The following is a 23567-nucleotide window of genomic DNA, read 5'->3' as shown; positions in this document are numbered from 1 at the left end:
CTTAATGGGCCGTACCTTTTGCTTTCTCACGCTCTTGCCTTGCCTAGACCACTCGCATAACACGTGATTACAATTTTGTACACTTGTAGAGATTTCTAAGTTAAAATTTACGACTTTTATCTAATTTATGACCGACCCTAACGCAATTTAGCTTTAGAGCAATTTATTTTGCCCTTTTGTTTTTTATACTTCCTTTCCTACAATTACTCAGAATCTTAACTAATTTATTTCTTTTCGTGCGAGATTTTTGTTTTTAAGAGCAAGGCTTCAAATTTCCGACAGTCATAAAACCGTATGACGGATGGCAAGGCCATCTCAGTGTGTTGCCCCTCCCCGCCGAAGTCTTCACTCCAGCCATCCAAGCTCAATTTCGCAAAAGGGTGAAAGGTGTCAATAGCCCAGCTGATTCTATCTCGCGTGACTGTGTTGTTAGCAAGATCTCAATCCTCATCTATGGGATGGTTTCCTAGGTTGTGTTCCCAGTCTGCTGAGTCTACTATTCTACAGTCAGGGAAATGCGTTTCAATGAGCGTTCGAGGGAAGTACCCTATAGCCTATAAGTTTTGTTGACAGACATGACAGATGGACAGACAGACAGACAACAAAGTGATCCTATAAGAGTTCTGTTTTTCCTTTTGAAATACGGAACTGTCAAAATATATTTCCTCTTTTATTTCAGGAGGCAGAATAGACCACGCACACCACGACAGCTACGCTCATCTGGCACTCGACGAAACCGTAGAGTACTCTAAAGCAGTCAAAAAAGCCAGAGAACTGACGAATGAGGACGACACTCTGATAGTTGTATCGTCAGACCACGCTCATACTATGACAGTCGCTGGTTATCCCTCAAGGGGTAATGATATTCTTGGAGTCGTGGACACAGCAAAGGGGGACGATGGAAGGCCTTATACTACGATAAGTTATGCTAATGGCAAAGCAGCGTCGATTGATGAAGGTGGAAGGATTGATGTGACTTTGAGCAGTCAGTTTAGCAACCGTAAGTTTGGTTCTTAAAGTTTTCTTAAAAACTTGACGCTTATTGACAATTATTACTTGGATTACCCAAAGAAATGAATAGAATTTTTTTTTTATTGCAACTATTACAATAGAACTTAAAGCTAGTCTTATCTAATTACTATACAAATCATGCTCGCGTGGAATGGTGCCAAGAATACTGGCTGCATTTACGCGCTCGACAGCTAGGCTGATCCGTTGCGCAAAATGTGAGCCAGCCCTTTCGTCACCCGATGAAGCTATTAATACCGGTGAAACGTCTCGTAGTTTTTTTGACGTGACAACGTCTTATAATTCGATAGAGCCGGCTGCACCCACGAAAAAACATGACTCATGCGGCGTTACCTCGCTCTGAGGCGTTCCATGTAAGGCTTGAAGTGCAAGCGAGAGCGCGGAACGAGCGACAAAGAAGCACAATCGGCCTTTGTTGTCACGTTCAACTATCGTCAGTAAACCGACTTTACAGACAACCAATTTTTTTAAATTGAAATTGAATTTTCGTAAAATGAAATAACTTTAGCATATGTTTACTTCAGGCACTCTGGACTACTCTTACCCAAGCCTAGTCCCCTTGGACTCTGAGACCCACGGAGGTGAGGATGTCGCAGTTTTCGCCTTTGGACCCTGGCAACACCTCTTCACGTCCAGCTACGAACAGTCCGTCTTACCCCACCTCATGGCCTATGCTATGTGCCTTGATGATAATAACCAGCATGAAAACTGTAGAAAGCGTCGTAACAACGGGGTTAATGTTAAACCAAATAAGTATTATGTTATAAGCTTGTGCGCTGTGATATTTATTAGTAGTCTGTATATTTGAGTAGTGAATTGTTGAGGCGTAGATACTTAATTTTAGTTTTAGGTTTTGTTTATTGAAAGCACTCGAAGTGAATGCCATTCTGAGAATAATAGTCGAATTTTTGCGGCTAAGGATGCCTTATAATATGCAACTGACCTGAATTGATAAAAACTCCCATTAAAAATTCTGGTGGCATTTATCTCGCGAACAAGGTCCTCATGCAGCTACGAATATGAAAGAAAACGAGACAAATGCAACAAAAATATTTAAAAAATGTTGTAGAAAGTGCGTTTTATCATAATACCTACTATGTATTTAGTCATGATAAAATTTTGAACTTAGTTGTCTTTAATCGAACGATCTTTTTCATGATATTTTCACTACTAAGCTTACCTACTTTCCAATTCTTTTTTTCTACTTTGTGCTATACTTAATTACTAGATTCAAAACTGAAAATTCCTTTACAGCGTTGCATTTAACTGTTTAAACTTGACTAGGTGAAGAATGACTAAAGTATAAAATGTAAATATTAAGTATATTTATATAATTTACTAGGACTAGGTATATAATTTAAGTTTGTTGAATTTTATATTATATTACATAAAAAAAAAAACAAAAAATATATTTAGGTAGGTACCTACCTACTGTCTAATGTAACAATTAATAATATTTGTTTTAATGTTGTTTATAGCATAATATTATTATTACCTATCTAAATATATTTTTAGTTAGTAAAAAATAGTTATTTACAATTTTCCCTACAAAAAGGCTGTGCCTTAATATTTAAGTGTAGTACCTTACCTATTTATTGTAAAAAAAATATTATCTTTATGTCGAATATATTGCGGATTACCTATTTTTTAGTAATATGAAATACTAGTGTAAATTAAAAATTTATAACACACCCAACAAGTGAAGGTTACAGTAACTAGAAAAGAGCTGATAACTTTCAAACAACGATTTTCTTCGATTATAGCGAAGAACACTCTTGATCAAGCCACATTTCAAACAAAAGAAACTAAATTAAAATCGGTTCATTAGTTTAGGAGCTACGATGTCACAGACAGATACACAGATACACACGTCAAACTTATAACACCCCTCTTTTTGGGTCGGGGGTTAAAAATATACTAGGTAGGTAGTCGGTTAAAATACTTATAATTAAATTATGAAAACGGAGAACGAACTAGATTTATTAGTAGTATTTATACCTATATTATAAATAATTGTTTTGTAATTTTTTGTCATAATATTTTATTCTGTTTTATTTATTTTCCTTGAAAATTAGTTATCAAGTTCGTGAGTGGACCTACAAAATAAAAGGTAATAAATAAGATTAATACCTTTATTTTTAATACAGACAGCGCTCTTTGGTTTGTTATTTTAATAAATTATGAAAAATTAAATGAGTAAGTAAATAAGTTTATCTTTTATTTCCATCTTCTCTAATCATAAATAAGTACCTATAGCAATATAAAGTTAGTCTTAAACGAGTTTCTAATCCGAAATGGAGTCATTTTACGAAATTTTTTCATAAAAAAAGGGTAATGAGCAAAATGCAAGGACCTTATCCTCAGAGGAGGTGCGGCCATGTCAGAAATATGTTTTCTAATTCTATGGGTGACTTCGCACCTCAGTTTGATTCCCACAGAAATCCTAATAAAAGGTGATTCCCATGTAAATTCCGACAGGTCGTAATGTGTTTTTGTAGAATTTTATGATGAGACGTCGCATCGCAATTAATTATTATTATTCCACAATACTTGCGGTGATGAGTTTCAACTCATTCAAAGTTCAATTTTTTTTCTTTTTTATCGAAAGCGCCACCGATATTTTTTCTTGAATTACGACGCAACGGAGCAACGCATCAAAGTGATTTTTTTGCATGAGTATAGATATAGACCTAGAGAGTTACAAAGGCTACATTTTACCCAGAAAAATCAAAGAGTTCCCACAGGATTATTATAAACTTAAATCAACGTGGATGAAATCGCGGGCATTAGCTAGTGTAATTAATTAATTAAGTCTGTTCGGTTAAGAATTATGCAACGCCATCTATCCTAGAATTCGTGAACTGTAGCGTAAGAAGGAAGTAAGTACATACATCTCTCTCTCTATAACACATTGGAACATACATAGATGGCATTTGAAAAATACTGGTTCATATTTTCATTTCCCGATCTATACTTTATAATACTTAGATATACCTAACTAAGTTAAATATTAAACTATGAAGGAGGTAATTTTTATGCAGATGACTCTCCCAATATTTTTCCCTACGCAGAAATCCCCTCGTTTAAACCCCCGCAATTAGCAAAAATACGTTATGATGTAGGTAGGTATAGGTACATGTGTCAATGCACGTATTCACTATATTTTTACAATAATAATAATTATTATGAATCTAATGACAAAGATTCGATTTAGCTGCATTTAATATATATGTTTTTAAGAATGGTGTAATAATATAATCTAATGGTAATTTAAGAATGGTTTAATTATTTAATTTTGGTCCTTGGATCGATCACAATTATTACATTACTAGCTGATGCCCGCGACTTCGTTCGCGTGGATTTAGGTTTTTGAAATCCCGTTGGAACTCTTTGATTTTCCGGGATAAAAAGTAGCCTATGTGCTAATCCAGGATATTATCTATCTCCATTCCAAATTTCAGCCAAATCCGTCCAGTAGTTTTTGCGTGAAGGAGTAACAAACATACGCACACACGCACACACATACAAACTTTCGCCTTTATAATATTAGTGTGATTGCGATTTAGAACCAATTAGGTGTAGATAGGATAAGTGTTTAGTTAAAACTACCACGCTTCTTTCAAGTTTGCCAGCTTCCAATAAACCACATCTATAGTTACCACTAGATAAGATCGCAATCAAGGCCTATAACTGTTTTGTCAATCTTCACTAGGGCAGGTAGCCTATGGCAAAATTCTTATATCCTGATAAGAGCTCTGTGTTGTTGATGATGATGATAATTTTAGATATCAGAGTCCATAAAACCGAGTAGACGCAGATGTGTCCAAAAAACCGTAGATTCATTCTGTATTTGCTAATAAAAGTGACAAAGGGGAACGCGGGATTGCATTGTGTTACGACTGTTTACTGTAACAGCCGAAATACAACAGCACAGAGAGAATCGTGGAGTAGCTAACATTTATAAATTTATTGCAATATTTTATTAAAAACTTTGCAGTTGTGCATTGTAAAGTCTACATCTTCTGAGTATGCTTCGGTGTTGGAGCGAAACGTGCGTCGAGTGTGTCCTGGTGGTTTTGTGTGGTGTTGAGTGGTGGTACTTGAGACTTGCTTGGTGGCTGGCTTTTCCTACATATTTAGCAGTGGAAGGGCGGGTGGTGCATGTGGCATGCTGCATGTTCTACCATACAGATTTGCCTTTTTTTAGCGGATTATAGCAAATTAAGCTTTTGATTCTTTGTATGTCATGAACTTCCGCAAAGTAACCTTGCTTCTATACAATAACTATTATAATTATTATTTAGTAACACGTAATCGCAAGTGGTTAATAATCCACTAGCTTATGCCCACGTCTTCATCCATGTGAAATATACGAATTTCGAACGCCTAGATTTTACCCTTAGGTGTTGAATTTTCAAAAACCCTTTCTTAACGGATGTCTATGTTATAATAGCTATCTGCATTTCAGCCCGATCTATCGACTAGTTTGAGCTGTGCGTTGATAGAACTATCAGTCAGTCAGTCGCATTAATCTCTTCTTATAAGATAAAATACTAATCTATACTAATATTATAAATGAGAAAGGGTATCTGTTTGTCTGTTTGCTACCTTTCTATGGCCCATCCACTTAACCAATGTTGACGAAGTTTGTGACAGAGATAGTTTTATCCCGGAAACGGGATAGACTACTTTTATCCCGGAAAATCAAAAAGTGCCCACGGCGTTTTTAATTAACCGAAACTGACACGGATAAATTTTGGTTTATTACTTACAATATGTAATTATAATTAAGAGCCATGCAATTACAAAATGATTTCATTAGCTATAATTTTATGTAGATATATTTACTGTAGCATTAAAACAAAATATAGATATAGTACCTTTTAAAAATAACCGTGAAATGATATGTTACATAATAATTCAAAAATTGTTTTATCATTTATCGTAATTGGCAACCTTTATTAAAATTATATTTAACAAGAACAGATAGCGATACATTAGCTGATGTCTCTTACACTTGATAGTGTCATAACGTCTCAAAATAATGTCATAATAATGTAACCTTCATTTGCAGACGTAAAAATCACTTAATAATAGGTACTTCCATTACAATAACTCAATGCCGCCCACTATTAGATTTCGAATACCTTGAAAATAGCTTCAGTCTACTTATTTTTAATAATATAGTAGACTCCTACTGTTAATACTTGGATTTTGATTGTTAATTTTATCTTCGATTAATTTAATTGAAACTACAAAATATTAATGCCATGCAATTAATCGCATTTGGGTAAAATTTTAGTATTATAAATATTATTTAAAATTTAATTAAATTGATTCAAAAGGACTTGTAAAAGTCTAATTGAATAAAAATATTTTGAATTTTTTTGAATTTTCATTATTTTTAGTATTTAAGAAAGTTCCGTCTTAATCAAAACAAGAAGAATTGCTTGCAGTATATTTTTTCGTCATTGATGGAAAAGATGGAAAACAGAAATTAAAAACACAAAATAGATTTTAAACAGAACTTTGCTGCAGATTTTAGTATTTGAAGTTTATTTAATCTACTCTATGAACACCAATGCGGAAAAATAACGGGCTGTAGTCCAGTTATGTTAAATTTTTAATAACTTAAAATATGATCAAGATAACTATAGGAACGTCAATTACCTCATCCTGTTACCTTTCGCTTGAAAAGTACGGCAAGGAAAAAATTTGCATATCTAACGTTTCTTTGTTCTACATTACTTGACTATGTCTTAGTACCTATTATAAAATCTATTTAAAATATGGTATTGGCTAGGCATGAATTTATTGGCTATCATTTTGTTTTAATTATGGCGAAAAGTACCTAATTCTTATTTTATTTTGATTGCATTGTACACAGTCCATGAAAATAGAACTAATGGGCTAAACGAAACTTCATTTGAAACGGCTATCCATAATAATATTATAAATGCGAAAGTGTGTCTGTCTGCAAGCTTTTCATGGCCCAACAGGTTAACCGATTTTGATGAAAGGTACAGAGTTAGCTATATCTCAGGAGAGGACACAGACATTTCATATCCCGGAAAATCAAAGAGATCCCAGGGATTAAAAAAAACCAAATCCACGCAAACGATGTTGTGGGCATCATCTAGTAACTTATAAGTTGTAAGGAAACTGAACATAAAAGTAGATAATAATATTATATTATGTAAACTATATTAGTATATAATAATAAACAAAACACATAAATCGTAGCATTTCCGTAGTCGGGTAATAAATAACTTATAATATTATGAAAGCAACTAATATAAATAACAATAATTAATTATTGCATTTATTTATATTTCAGCGTTTAAGCTACCGTAAGTTAATTCAATAAAATACACACTTACTCTAGTAGCTATGTGTCAGTCTTTATAGGTTCATTTAAATAATATCAGATCAGATGTGATTAGTTTACCGTTATGTAAATTAACATATAATTATAATAATCGATCATAACCTCAGAAGCAAAAAAATTAAATAAAAATATTTTACAAGAGCGACTCCACATCTGTATCTGTTATAACTTGAAGTTTTAAATAAGTTGAAAAGATCGTGCAAGCCAATGTCATTACAACCGTGGTGGTGTCAAACTGTGAATAATGATATACCTATTTAATCAAATAAAATAAATGAATAAATTAATCAACAAAAATTATTAAATGATGACAAAAATATTATTAGATAATATTTTTCATTTTTGAAAAAAAAACCCGTCTAAATAAAGTGTGAAAGTGCGGTGTTATATTTATAAAATTATAATAAACTATTGTGTCCAATAAAAAACAATGTTGAATTTAAAAATATGCAGGACGTTTTTGTTTTTGTTATGTGTTGTTTATTCAAATGGACGAAATTTGCTGGCTAATAAAGATGATAGTAAGTATTAGCATACTATTTTGTATAAATAGCGAGCAAACGAGCAGACGGTTCGTTTTGTATCCTGGAGACGAGAGGGGTCTCTCCGTCACTCGCTCCATACAAACGTAGTTCCAATTTCATTTGAATATTAAGCAACCAAAGTCCATGAAATTTTGCAAACATATTCTAGAAACTAATATCTATGCCTGTGGTTTTCCAGATTTCTGTTAAAATATTCGGCTTCAAAGTTACGCGGTCTTAAAAATTCACATACAAATTTTTGAGCCCCTGTAATTTTAAAACTACATATTTTTAGAAAAATCTAAAACAGCACAGGCACAGATATTAGTTTCTAGAATATGTCTGCAAAATTTCATGGACTTTGGTTGCTTAATATTCAAATGAAATTTAAACTACGATTGTATGGAGTAAGTGACGGAGAGAACTCTGTTAAGATATTTTTATCCCGGAAAATCAAAGAGTTCTCACGGGATATAAAAGAATCCACACGGATGAAGTAGCGGACATTAAAAAAATTCGCTATTTTTTTTCAAACGCAAACGGTCAGGTGGCGGATCTCCTGATGCGATGCCGGCCTTTCAGGAATTTGTTGTTCCGCCCCTTGAATAACCTCTGTTGAAATCTAATGGGAACAAAGGGAAATTTGTTTTTCAAGCTAATAATAATAACTTTTGTTTAGGCTGATAAAAATCACAGTACCTAGTTGCCTACCTACCTAAGTATTAGCATAATTTGTTTTTTAGGGTTTCGTATCTCAGAAAGAAAAAGGAACCCTTATTCATTCGATCACTTCGTGGTCTGTCTGTCTGTCTGTCGTGTCTGTCAAGAAATCTAGAAAATACTTCCCGTTGACCTAGAATCATGAAATTTGGCAGGTAGCAAGCACAAGTTAAGGGAAAAATCCGAAAACCGTAAAATTGTGGTTCTATCACAAAAAATATGAAAGATTCCCGAAATAATTAGTTTCCTGCAACCGGTGACCCCGCCGTACAAACGAAGGAAGCACAACTATCGACCAAATCTCTGTAATTACACGTCACGCACACAAACTCAACATAAATTCTACGAAACTGGCCACTTAACACTTTCCGATACGCATTTGACACAACGTAGTGATTATATTTTTTTGTTTGACACTTCAATGAAATAATTTAATTTTAAATCGTATCGTAATCGTGCTGTGCAAATTACACAACTTCAAATTGAAGTCTAGGGTTGTCAGAAAATAAATGGGGTAATTTTGCCTAAAAATGAGCAATTTTTTTTTTCATTATATTTAGACAAATTTATATTTTATTTTTGATGACAATCATAATATAATTAAGCGAAAAGGGCTGTTTTGTTAATTAAAAGATTTTAAATTGATATTGAAATTTAACTAAAACAAAACTTATTACTAAATTGTAGTACATTTAATATACCAGTCTCCGTCATAATAGCAGCATGCCAAATTTATCATGAAGTACCTAGGTACCTACGTAATTTATCATGAAGTACCTACGTAATTAGGTACCTAGGTACCATGTTGTCTTCTATGTTTTTTGTAAATGTATATGTTTGTGTGTGCAATAAAGAAATAAATAAATAGGTAATCAAAATCTTACTACATTAATAATATTATTTAGTTATAGTTAGTCCATGATAGGTATTAGGCACCTACCAAAACAACCTTAGCGACGAACGGAGGACTCATCACGCGTGATGTGGTCAAAGATGGGACGCTATACGGATAGCTAGAATATTTATCTTTATTTAGATATTTTTTTAAGGTCATAAATGTCAGAAAACACAAGACAAATAAAATATGAACCCATTTTGAATAAATAACTTTGAATTTGGCTTAGAGAAAAAAAAACCGCTACCCAAGAGCCGCTTTGTGTAATTTGGTAAGAGATCTACGATATAAGGATGTAAACTTGCCCGGTGTATAACACCAAAAGTAGTGAATAGTCTACTAACCCTGCGAGCTACGCTAAACAAAATCGCCAACTGGTACATACTTGGATTATTATTAAATATTTTTAGTGAATATATTGTGTTTTTTTATTTGACTTTTTAACTTTTTAATTTTTAACTGTCAGGATAAGATTATATAGTAGGTATATATGGTGATGGGCACCCTGTTAAGCAGAGATTTCCAATAGGGCCAGAGGCCCTATACTGTAAAATTCAAAGTTATGTAAAAACAGAGTAGGTAAATTTTAATACGTTGCAATCTATTATTATTATTATTTTTATCATCGAACATCCATTGATTTGTAACTATTATAATAAAGACTAATCTAATGAGATCTCATTTATTAATAATAATCATCGTGAAAGGGAAAAATAGGGAAAAATAGGAAAATAGGCAAATTTTCATATGTGAATGGTATCATTCCATAACGCACACATACTCATCAACTGACAGTTAGCCCTGCTTCATTTGACTTTTCGGAGCATACCATCCTGAGTATTTATTCATCCAAGGTTTCCTGATGATTTATTGAGATGGCGCCGATTTTTATCCTGGAAAATTAAAAAGTCCCCGCGGAATCTATACTAATAAATAAAATTGGAGTGTCTGTCTGTAATTTCGAAATAACTACCACATATTAAGGTCATATGGTTATTTGAACGATACCATAACTGAATCACACGTTTTTTAAATTTTTGTCTGTCTGTCTGTCTGTTTGAAAAGGCTAATCTTCGGAACGGCTGAACCGATTTTAACGGGATTTTCACATACAAGTAGAGGATTGACCAGGGTGTAACATAGGCTACTTTTTTAACCGACTTTCAAGAAGGGAGTTGTGTTTTTCTACCTATGTACACCGAAATCTCCGAGATTTCTGAACCGATTTGCGTCATTTCTTTTTTAATCGATAAAGGAACTTTGCGACATTGTTTCATAAAAAAATTGGATTCCAACTCCTCAATCCTGATGCTGCAGGGGATCTGACCAATCCACGCGGGCGAAGCTGCGGGCATCAGCTAGTTAAAACTAAATTCACGCGGACAAAGTCGAAGGCATCTATCTAGAATTTCATAAATTCAGGGATGATTTTATAAGTTATAGGTATACATATATACTTTTTGTCAAGGATAGTTTAGAAAAGGTGTTTGATCTAGATTCTAGAGTAACTTATTATAATATTATCTATCTAGGAACGTGTAGCTAATCTTATTCTAAGACCTTTTACCCTTTTTGTTCAATGTCAGCTTAACCGGAACAAAATACTATTGACTTAATAGCCTCGTACATAAATCCATATCCATAATAATATCATTATAAATGCGGAAGTGCTTTCTATCTATGCCCTTTTTACGGGTTTTAATCGCTAAGCCGATTTTGACGAAAATTGATCAGTACAAATATTATTGCTTGCATTTTAGCTCCATACTTTTTAATACTCGATAGATGGTGATAGATTTTATTATTTTTCTGTATGGTCACACGCTTGACCAAAAGTCTCACCTGATGGAAAGAGATGATGTAGTCTAATAGGTATGGGACGTGTTTGCCTAGAAGATGCCTATTCACTTCTTCTCGGTAGGAAAAGCGTTTCGAACCAGTGGTAGATGCTTTTGACGATTCAAAAGAACTTGTAAAAGTCTAATTGAATAAAATATTTTGAATTTGAAACTAGAAATCTTAATAAGCTCACGACTCCTAGGGTACCTACCTACCTACTTGGTACTTCCTGCTTCGGGAATTTGTGCGAATGAGTATTTTATAATACAATCAATTTTAGACTTGCCTTACCATAAGTTTAATAAAAAAAGTACCCTTGCTCCTAAGAAAGCATAATATTATTTACAATAATTGAAGATTATGTAAATAAAAAAAAACATGAATTTGACTCACTCCAGCAATGCACGGGGCTGCATTTGCTTATCAATCTAATTTACAATTTTGAGTCTTTACTTAATTTAAAATTCATTTTCCGCCCTCTTTAGCAATATTATAAAAGTTTAGATAAAAACATCAAAATCAATACAACTGACAGTTACAACGATTTAGCTAAAGATAAATATTTAAGATAAAGATAATAAACACGAAGGTAAAATATGCTTTGTTAACATTTCGATAATATCAAGTAGTGTCTAAGTAGGTACTTACCTACCTACTTATTGTTCAATGTTTAAATTCTGGGAATATTTTTATACATGTTATGTTGTTCGTGTTATGTGATTGTTCCAATCCAATAATGTACGTACCTATCCGTCTCTTAACAATCATTATTTATTTTTAACTAGCTGATGCCCGCAGCTTCGCCCGCGTGGATTGGTCAGATCCCCTGCAGCATCAGGATTGAGGAGTTGGACTCCAAATTTTTTATGAAACAATGTCGCAAAGTTCCTCTATCGATTAAAAAGAAATGACGCAAATCGGTTCAGAAATCTCGGAGATTTCGGTGTACATAGGTAGAAAAACACAACTCCCTTTTTGAAAGTCGGTTAAAAAAGTAGCCTATTTTACGCCCTGGTCAATCCTCTACTTGCCTGTGAAAGTCCCGTCAAAATCGGTTCAGCCGTTCCAAAGATTAGCCTTTTCAAACAGACAGACAGACAGACAGACAGACAGACAGACAGACAAAAATTTTAAAAACGTGTGATTCAGTTATGGTATCGTTCAAATAACCATATGAGCTTAATATGAGGTAGTTATTTCGAAATTACAGACAGACACTCCAATTTTATTTATTAGTATAGAAGCTACGTAGTCGATACCCATAACTTCGTCCACGTGGATTTAGCTTCTTTAATCCCATTCCATCGAGACGCACGGAATGCTTCAGGGCAGTTTTTGTTTCAGGATAAAAAGTAGCAATCGTCACTCTGTAAGTCTTTAACTACCGAAGTGTAACAATACAAAAAAATCACGTCGATCTGTTGCTCCGTTACGGTGTGATTGACAAACCAACAAACAGCTACACTTTTGCATTAATTATAAGAGCCAGTTAAAAGCTGATCACTTACGGCAGCATTTTATGGAATCTGACTGCTACCCGAGAACTTCCGATAGATAGCGATCGATGTATTACAAGTGTAAATTAAAAATTTATAACACCCCCGACAAGTGAAGATTACAGTCACTAGAAAAAAGCTGATAACTTTCAAACGGCTGAATCGATTTTCTTGGATGATAGCTAAGAACACTCTCGATCAAGTCACCTTTCAAACAAAAAAAACTAAATTAAAATCGGTTCATTCGTTTAGGCGCTACGATGCCACAGACAGAGATACACAGATACACATGTCAAACTTATAACACCCCTCTTTTTGGGTCGGAGGTTAAAAATTGTTTTTTGTCGCTTGGTACTAGGTATATTTACATTTATAAGCTCAGAATTTTTGCTCTCTCAAAATCAAAATATCCCACTTTATACAATAAAAAAAGGCATGACTTTGCCGGTAGGGTGGTAACCACGGCCGAAGCCTCCCACCATACCAGACCAGATAATTAGACATTGTAAAATTCTAATCCCCTGCTGGAAATCGAACTCGGGACCTCCCACTTTTATAAGTGGGAGGTCCCGAGTTCGATTAAGACCACAACAGTTACCACTGCGACATAGTGGTTGTCAAATAAAAGATATAAGATAACTAGAGGATGCCCGCGACTTCGTCCGCGTGGATTTAAATTTTTCTATCCCGTGGGAACTGTTGGATTTTCCGGGATAAAAAGTTGCCTATATCGATTACAGGAACGCAAGCTGCTTCGGTACCAAACATACAAATCGGTTAAATGGATGGGTCTTTAGGAATCCCGCGGGAACTCTTTGATTTTCCGGGATAAAAAGTAGTCTATGTCCGTCCTCGGGATATAAGCTGACCCTGTACTCGTCAGAATCGGTTACACTGTTGGGCCGTGAAAAGGTAGCAGACAGACAGACAGACACACTTTCGCATTTATAATATTAAGTATGGATAGGTATCGTAGGTAGGACGGTATTTACTAGACTCTTTGAACGCGTACTTAGGGCAAGGCTGGACTATTAATGGAATAATTGAAAATCATAACCGTTACAAAGTAGGTATGAACCAGTTATTTATCACGTGCGGCTATATACCTACGGAAAGTGTACTTGACCCTCTTTGGGGGTCGATCGTGAGTTAGACGTTTTGCACAATGCACAAAAACATGCAACTATAACAGTTATGTATTACACTAACAATTGCATGTTTATTGTTTTCAATAAAAATATGTTGTATTGGCAAATTAATTAATTATTTATTTTCAATGGTATGGTAACGGTATCATGTGAAAGGGCTTTACTTGTACATTCTAAAACAGATTTTTATGCATAATGGTTTTAATTTATCATGGGAATGTCAAAAAAATACCCGAGTACGGAACCCTAGGTGCGCGAGTCTGACTCGCACTTGGTTACTCTGGTTCTCCTAAGGATCTCCTCATTTCTGATTTTATCATTTCTGATCTGATTTGTTCCATAAGTCAATCGAATCGGTTTACCCCAAAGGTCATGAAAGAAATGGTAGCTCTTAATTAATTATTTTTTAAGAGATTTTAAACACCAATGTTAGTTTACTTGTTGTATTTTTTCTGAATCATTGTTACGCTTGAGCAAAACTAGTACAATGCAATTTGATTTAACTGTTATAAAAAATACCTAAACCATTTGCTCTAATCTTCCATGATTGAAGGTTCTCTACTGAACAAGTTCGTCCGGAAAATGCCTAAGGGGCAACGCACACCGGCAGAATGAACTAGAATAAACAAACATTGGTCTTCTAGTCTCGTAATTGAAATATGAAGATAAATAAATAATTGTTTAAGGTGTCGGGAGAAATCAAGCCGACTGAGGGTTTTCATCGAAAACTATAACTAATATTATTAGAGAAAAGCAGGAGAAACTCAAAAACTACTCAACTGATTTAAGAAATTCTTTCACCCTTAAGCTACATTATCAGCAATTTTGTATGAAAAATAATTAATTATTTATTGTAGATTATTATTATTGAAAACTAGCCGATGCCCGCGGCTTCTTCCGCGTGGATTTTGGTTTTTCGAAATCCCGTGGAAAGTCTTTGATTTTCCGGGATAAAAAGTAGCCTATGTGCTAATCCAGGATATTATCTATCTCCATTCCAAATTTCAGCCAAATCTGTCTGGTAGTTTTTGCGTGAAGGAGTAACAAACATACACACACACACACACACACACACACCACACACACACACACACACACACACACACACACACACACACACACACAAACTTTCGGCTTTATAATATTAGTGTGATTGTAATAAGCTACCTGTGCGAAGCCGGAGCGGGTCTTTTTAACCCCCGACCCAAATAGAGGGGTGTTATAAGTTTGACGAGTGCATCTGTGTATCTGTCTGTGGCATCGTAGCTCCTAAACTAATGAACCCATTTTAATTTAGTTTTTTTTTTTTGTTTGAAAGGTGGCTAGATCGAGAGTGTTCTTAGCTATAATTCAAGAAAATCGGTTCAGCCGTTTGAAAGTTATCAGCTCTTTTCTAGTTACTGTAACCTTCACTTGTCGGGGGTGTTATAAATTATTAATTTACACTTGTTAATTATTAAAATAACTGCGTTTCAGATCTACTATCTTCGAGATCTTTATTCGATGAAAAGAACAAAGACCACTGGAAGATCCAGGCGCAATGGACGCTACGGACAAAGGTGCAAACACTTTTAAACTTTTATAATAAGTACCATTTTAATATAATTGAAACTGGAAAGTGGAAATGTTTGAACATTACACTAACTTAAGTAGAGATTCATTTGAATTCTGCAACTGTTTTATACTAACTACTTACAATCTTTAATACTTACTATTAGATCACAAATAAAAAAAAATTGGCATTCAGTGTAGACTGAATACAGAAGTGAAAACTATTAAAATAACAGTTTGTTTTTTTGAGTTTTGAGACTACAATTAATTTGAAATCCAGAAAAAAACACACGTTTAACAATTTTAAGTTTACTGCACTTCTATAGACAGAACTGAGTGCCAATTTTTGAAGTGAAATTCTGTAGGCGAATTGGGCGATTTTGGGAACTAATGTTTATGCTTTTGATTTACAAATTATATAATTTTTGATACAACAATTATTTCGAAAATCCAAAAAAAATGTTTAGGTACAAGTATTTTCACTTCTGTCGGCACTGACTGCCAATTTATTATTTTGTTATGATGTTGCAAATTTCAATCCATAAAAAGAGCTTTTTACTTATGAAGCTTATACTTTTAAAAAGTTTTTTTTTTAACTTTTATTTTGTTTTTAGTCCTTTCTTTTTTCTTTCTTTTAGCTCGACGCTCCACTCAACACGAAAGTCGCTAAGAACGTGATCCTATTCCTTGGAGATGGTATGAGCATACCAACGTTGGCTGCCACCAGGGTGTACCTCGGCAGGAAATATGGTCAAACGGGAGAAGAATTGAAGCTAAGCTTTGAAACGTTCCCTTTTACTGGATTGGCAAAGGTAGTATTTTGTAACGGTAGCAATTTACCTACTACATATTTGGAGTAATCTATCATTTATTTACACATCTCTTTCTCATAATATTAAAATTTCAAAAAAAAATATTAAAAAAAACATAATATTAAAAAAAAATTACAAAAAAAATAACAAAAACAAAAAAAAAAACTGAAACAACAAAAAATATTGCTTTTTAAATCAATGATTCTGACGAAATTTGGTACAGAGTTAGCTTATATCCCGGGGACGCGACATAGGCCACTTTTTATCCCGGAAAATCAAACAGCTCCCGCGGGATTCATAAAGACCCATCCGCTTAACCGATTTGTATGATATTTGGTACCGAGGTAGCTTGCGTCCCTGTAATTGACATTGACAACTTTTTATCGGGATAAGGGATCTTTAAAAACCTAAATCCACGCGGACGAAGTCGCGGGCATCCTCTAGTAACTAATAATCGTGATTTTCTATTTTTCAGACGTATTGCGTTGACCACAACGTAGCTGATTCAGCGTGTAGCGGCACTGCCTACTTCTCAGGAGTCAAAGCGAATAGCGGCACGCTCGGCCTTAGTGGCGCAGTGAAGAGAGGAGACTGCGAGGGCCAAAAGGATAGTGACAATGCTGTTACAGGCCTGATGGACTGGGCGCAAAGAGCTGGCAAGTCTACTGGTAAGATTTTACTTAAAAATTAGCACTGTTTGTTTAGGCGAGGCAGTGAAGCGAGGAGACTCTAATGGCCAAAGAGATAGTAAAAATACCCCATCACTTGCTTGATGGACTGGGCACAAAAAGCTGGAAAGTCTACTGGAATGCCATGGAATGTCTAGGTACTTCAAAATTGCCACTGTCAAACGAGGAGACTGCAAGAGTACAAGGGATAGTAAAATACCAACACTGGCTTAACAGACTGGGTACAAACAGCTAAGAAGTCTACTGGTAAGATTTTACTTCTCAGGAATCAAAGCGAACAGTGGAACTCTCGGCCTTAGTGGTGCAGTGAACAGAGGAGATTGCGAGGGTCAAAAAGACAAGACATAGTAAAAATACCTTCACTGGTTTGATGTGATGGGTGCAAAGGAGTGTACAAGAAAGGCCTGTCCCAAAACCTCGCGCCTGAAGAGCTGATTGGAGGATAATATTTCTTCCTTTTTAGTATTTGGCGTTTTTTCTACCACCTCATGAACTACCCGTCTGTCGTTAGAATTATCTATATTATCTATCAGATAAAAAGTGACAAAAATATGGGCTCATTCCATCAGCTATGTCAGTTTATACATATTGCGCCTGACTAAACTAAATAGACACTCGTGTGCAGTATAACCCACTCATAATAATTTATAATAATAATTAAGCCGTGATAGATAGTATATAAAATTATGTGTATTAGATATGATTCCTGATTAGTTCTAAGAATTTGGAACGCAAATTGAATTAAGTAGTTATACTGATTTGCATCGGATTCCAGGTATAGTGACGACCACGCGAGTCACTCACGCCTCTCCAGCGGCGGCCTACGCTCATTCAGCAGATAGGAAGTGGGAAGCGGACGCGGACCTGCCGAGACAAGGCCTGCGCTGCGAGGACATTGCTAGTCAGCTCGTACGGGGCCGAGTGGGCAGTCATATTGACGTAAGTGTTGGTTTGTCCCAAGTGTTAGTCCAGGTATAGTGACCATCGTGTGAGTCACTCACGCATCTCTGTCTGCGGTCTACGCTCATTCAGAACAGGAAGGCCTAGGAGGTTTTTAATGGAGTATAAATAGATTTGCCAGACTATTGTTGAGAGAATTTATGCTATCTTCATAATATTATCATCAACATGTGGATCGTCACTGTTCGACATGCACCTTCTCTTATAACTGCCTGCACACTCGGTTCTCACCCTTCTTTATTCAGCTATACTTCCTACCAGTCCCGTTATATCGCCGATCTATCGTGGTTGAGGGCACCTCACATTACACTTGCTTATTCGCGGTCTCCACTCTAAGACTTTTAGGGTCCAACGGCCATCACCCCTACGACAAGCATAGCCAGCCCTCTGCCACTTTAGTTTGCTAATGTAATGTAGTATGGACTTTGCCAGTGACCTTGGTTCTACTCCTCATTATAAATTTTATCCCTCAGGAAAACTCCTAACATAGCTCCCTCATAGCTCGTTGAGCGACTTTGAATTTGGACGAGGCCGTTTGTCAAGGTCCACGTTTCAGTACCTTACACGTACCTTCAGTACATTATTACATGATGAGATTTTCTCAGACTTAAGAATGGCAGAGGATGGGTGCTGACGACTCCTTACGAATTTAAACTTAGACTGCATCATCAATAAATCATCAGGTGATATCATAGTCGTCACAAAATACTGAAGGTTAAAAATTACGGAACTCAGATCATCGGCTTAAAGTGCCTAGATAATTGTATCGTGGTGTGTCGTGACGTGACAGAAGGCTATCGGAGTCATACATTTAAGGAAGTGTCTAGACTCTCTAAAGGACCATAAGTGGTCGGTTGATAAAAAAATTAACTGCCACTGGTAAAGTTATTAGTTTCAAGAACGCTTTCGGTAGATCGAGTATTTGCAAATTAGGTACCTAGCCAAGAACAAAATATCATCATCGCGACTCCACGCAATCTTGTTTATATTGCATCTAGAGTGTTTTTGTAAAGCATGATGCCAGAAGCTCATGAAAGAGATACTGAATGAAAAAGGAGGTAGGAGGTCCATATTTTCACTTTCAACTTCCTGGTTTTGTGATTCATCAATAATTAATTATTATTGTCGTGCCAGATTTCATTGCAGCAACTTACAACACAGTATTTAGTATGTAAGTCTCAGGGAAAATGCTCCAAACTGTCGAGATTACGGCCTTTAGTGTGAGGATATTGCAAATTAGGCTTCTGACTTGACGAAATTATACATGCCGTGCCTTTCAATTAAGTGCCGTTAACTTGAAGACGTATTCGTTAAGGGTCAGTTGCATGTCAGGCGGTTTAAGTTACGTTATGGTTACCGTTAGACATTAACCACCAAAAAAAACAAAGTGTGTTGCATAAATAAGTATTCACACCTTCATGATTAAGGTTAAAGGTAAAATTTTGGTTTAAAGTCAATAAACTCTAACTTGGGAAGCCAATTTATATATTTTTATTGACGTTCAAAAACCTTTAACTGTTTGAAACGCAGCTGGACTTTAATAATTTAGCACATTGACTTTTGATTTTGATTATAGGAAATTATCAATAGATAGGAGAATTATTCTGACTGACTGATCTATCAATGCACAGCCTAAACAAAGCCTAAAAAAAGTTTCAGCCCCCGTGGGGCAGAAACTATGATTGACTCTGGTTTGTCAATCTATACTTGTAAGTCGAAAGTTATTTAAATTTAAAAAATGAAGCCATTTACTTATCTTTACAGGTAGTTTTTGGAGGTGGCAGAAAAAATTTCTATTCTCGAAAGGACAAAGACGCCAATGGTAACTTCGGATACAGAAAAGATGGAAGGAATCTTATAAGAGAATGGCTCGCAAAGAAGGAAAGTCAAGGAGTCTATCCAAAATACATTGAGAATAGAAGAGACCTTCTCAAACTTGATAAGAAACAATATGGCAGTGTATTAGGACTATTCGCTTCAGACCATTTGCCTTACAACCTCGAAGCTGATATTGATGATCCTTCACTGAGTGAGATGACCCAAAAAGCTATAGAGATTTTATCACAAAATCAGAATGGATATTTCCTATTTGTTGAAGGTAAGTGACTTAAACATTTAGATACAAAATATTAATCACTGAACAAATCATATAAGCAATCTCTTAATGGTAATAGTAGCTATTTCATCATCTCGGACATTTTTTGGATGTTCTGGCTTTCAAGTGTTTTCAATTTTTTAAATGTAACTATTATTCGCCTTTGCTTTCCATCTAAAAGATAATTAAAAGTAGAATTGAATTAAAACTAAAAGATTTGTCTGATTGGATTGACTTTGTAAAAGAGTATTATTTAAATAAAACACTTTTCCTTTCTATAATACTAACTATCACGGTTTAGGTGGAAGAATCGATACAGCTCATCACGAAACAAAAGCTCAGAAAGCGTTGGATGAAACCGCGGAACTAGCTAAAGCTGTAGAAGCAGCATTGAGAATGGTAGACCCTGATAACACGCTCATCGTGGTGACATCAGACCACAGTCACACTATGAGCTACAGTGGTTACAGTAAACGAGGATCGGATATATTAGGACTGGCTAATGTTAAGGTAAGGCGCGTTTAACCAATTTAATATCATTTGCATCAATGGTGAAGGAAAAAATTGTGATCATCATGCCAGAGAGTTTTCCACGATGTTTCCAAAGGTGTGTGATGTCTGTCAATCTGCACTTGACCAGCGTATTCTTAGATTCATATCTCTCTCTACAATGATGAAGTTATCCGTATTATTTTGATAGGGTTAAACTTAATTGTATTTATCTAACTCTACCATATTTTTATCATTTAATTATTTAATTTTCAGTATAATGCCTCGGACAATTTGCCATATAGCACTCTGAGCTATGCCAACGGCCCTGGCTACAAGCCACATTCAGACTTCAAGAGACATAACCTCATGTTGGATGATATGAGTAAGTTGCTCATTTTATTAACATTGTCAAAATCATAATCGCTAAGTACCACTATGGATTGTTACTTCAATTATCTCATTTTGAAGCCAACCGGCTCAATCGTCAAATTCCATTCGCATTTGTTCCTTCCATCAATTTACCATTCGGATTTTAGTTGAGTTACAACTATATATGCATATCTTTATATCTATGTAGAGTGCTTTTCAATTTTACTTTCTATCCTCTTGTGTTTGTATAGGTACTTATATCATTTTTTTCACTGGGTAACTTGTACTTGTATCGTTTTTGAGTGCTTTTTGTCTTCTTTTTAAGTGCATGTGTTAAGGTGATATAGTTAACAGGGTTCTCTCCGTCACTTGCTCCATACAATCGTAGTTCCAATTTCATTTGAATACTAAGCAACCAAAGTCCATGAAATTTTGCAGACATATTCTAGAAACTAATATTTATACGTTTGTATGAAGCGAATGATGGAGAGACCCCTTTTTATTTTTTTGCCAGATAACTTGAACTACACCTTCCCATCAATGGTGCCGATAGCCCGGGAGACCCACGGCGGCGATGACGTGGCGGTGTTTGCCAAAGGCCCCTGGGCGCATCTGTTCACCGGCAACTACGAGCAGAACTTCATCCCTCACGCTATAGCGTACGCCTCTTGTATAGGCCCAGGACTTACCAAGTGCAAATTATGATAAAAATCTAGGTAATTTTTTTAGCAATGTCGCCTGCCTATCGATCTTTTATCCATCCATACTAATACTAATATTATAAATGCGAAAGTGTGTCTGTCTGTCTGCTACGTTTTCACGGCCCAACCGCTGAACCTATTTAATGAAAGGTACAGACATGGGCTACATCCCGGGGAAGGACATAGGCTAGCTTTTTATCCCGGAAAATTAAAGAGTTCTTACGGGATATATATAAAAACCAAAATCCACGCGGGAGAAGCCACGGGCATCCTCTAGTCGTATATAATTTAGGGGAGTGTGTTCAGGAGCTTTACAACTTTGTTCCATCTTCAACATTCTATCACAGAACAGCGAGAAACCGTGAACGTTGGCATCCTTAATTAAGTGGCATCCAATCCACTCGCACGAAACGTTTCTAATACGAACCGCTAAGGTGTCGAATACCCTTCCTGCGTCTGTGTCTCCTGCCACGTATAACCTAAATACCTTCAAAGCGAGAATAGGTATCTTCTAGACAAGCGCGCTCCTAATTAGACATAATCATTGTCTTTTGAGCATGATTTTTGTCAAGCCCAACCTATTACGCTATAATAAAAGCCCCAAAAACAAAAATGCGCTAAACATTCGATCGCTTGCTGCTGTCATCAGTCACTTTTGATGCGCCATCAGTAGTACTTACTTACCTAGTGAGAAATGCGCTGCATTTAGCTCTTAGTGGCTCTTGCTGTACCTAATGTGCAAACAGCTTTAGCCTTAAATTCTCTAAGCCAACAATCTTAGAAACTACTTACTCTTTTTCCTTCTCCCGTTTCCGTGTTCTGTTATCAATTACACGTATTGTAAATAGACCTTGGATTTACTGAATTCATTTTAAGTGTGACGAAAGTGTTATTAATTTATTATGCATGAATTAATTATATTGTAAAGTAAGGATTTTTGCCAGCATTTCGGGTAGTCTCGCTGCAATGGAATCAATTAATTTTTAGATTTGATATTTAATGTTAAGGTTATCTATTTTGTATCTTTTAGTAATTTTTTTTTCGATAGTAGCCTTAGTTATTTTGTTTAATAAATATTATAGTATTGTACCATTAGTCCTGATAAATGAAAATTAATACGATAGGTATTTTAAAATAATAAATAAATACTTGTAGGATTATTATTATAAATATTATGTTTAAATTTAGATAAAAAATGTTTTTTTTCCAGTGCATGCTTTGAATTACGTTTAGGGGCCTTTTTACCCCTAATACAAGATGACATTAATTTCATAATCTCTGATTCAGGAATTCTGGAGTCACAAAATGTAAATAATTTTTTATTAGGTAAAAGTACTTAGTTATTTTTAGTTATGTTGAGAAATACTCGTAGTTTTAAAATAACCCTAATTTATTGTTATTTCATAAGTATTTTAGTAATGTAATTTTTTTAACTTACGAAATAAAGTGATTATTATGTAGATTTTATAAAAATTTATATTGTTTTATTGTTCACAAACATACTTATAATGACATTGACAAATTATAAAAAAAAATAGCCATTCTCTAAAAACTATCAAAGTTAATATGGGGATGGCGACTAGGTACAGTATGTAGAATATCGTGTAGCGGAGCTGAAATTCTAATTTTATCTAGATTCTAGATCACGCCGCGAATTCGTTCGTGTGGATTAAGTTTATAAAAATAATGAACAGTAGGTAGGTATTTTGAGTGCTAATGTTTCCAATATTATATTATGTACCGATATAACTATGTAATATAACTGGATAGTATAATAAGTATGTAATTGTACAAATAAAGTGCACCATTTGTTAATACTTACTCAATGTTTTTTTAATTCTTTCCTTATAATTTTTAAA

General features: G+C 35.0%; 2 protein-coding genes across 4 annotated transcripts in view; both read left to right on the top strand.

The window, feature by feature from the left end:
• Positions 1-2296, top strand: part of LOC123872417 (membrane-bound alkaline phosphatase-like) — a 36044-nt gene extending 33748 nt beyond the window's left edge. For both annotated transcript variants that reach the window (XM_045916684.1, XM_045916683.1), the window contains exons 7-8: positions 680-1000; positions 1554-2296. In XM_045916684.1, coding sequence (XP_045772640.1) covers positions 680-1000; positions 1554-1837 — 605 coding nt within the window. In that variant the 3' untranslated portion in view covers positions 1838-2296. The remainder of the gene's footprint in view (positions 1-679; positions 1001-1553) is intronic.
• A 5136-nt stretch (positions 2297-7432) lies between these two features.
• On the top strand, positions 7433-22792 carry LOC123872419 (membrane-bound alkaline phosphatase-like). Of its 2 annotated transcripts, none has more exons than XM_045916688.1 (10): positions 7433-7938; positions 15516-15598; positions 16229-16402; positions 16878-17070; positions 17867-18030; positions 19816-20149; positions 20448-20656; positions 20912-21020; positions 21522-21724; positions 22298-22792. In XM_045916688.1, the coding sequence occupies exons 1-9, from the start codon at positions 7848-7850 to the stop codon at positions 21710-21712; spliced, it is 1548 nt and encodes a 515-aa protein (XP_045772644.1). In that variant the 5' UTR covers positions 7433-7847; the 3' UTR covers positions 21713-21724; positions 22298-22792. The 2 variants fall into 2 exon arrangements, with proteins under 2 accessions (XP_045772644.1, XP_045772643.1); XM_045916687.1 differs by having other exon boundaries at positions 21522-21742; positions 22304-22792.
• Positions 22793-23567: the final 775 nt, after the last annotated feature.

The sequence above is a fragment of the Maniola jurtina genome, chromosome 15 (genome assembly GCF_905333055.1).
Source record: "Maniola jurtina chromosome 15, ilManJurt1.1, whole genome shotgun sequence".
In the NCBI taxonomy this organism is placed as follows: Eukaryota; Metazoa; Arthropoda; class Insecta; order Lepidoptera; family Nymphalidae; genus Maniola; species Maniola jurtina.
Note: the sequence above shows the minus strand (reverse complement) of the source record. Positions and strands in the feature narration are given on the sequence as shown.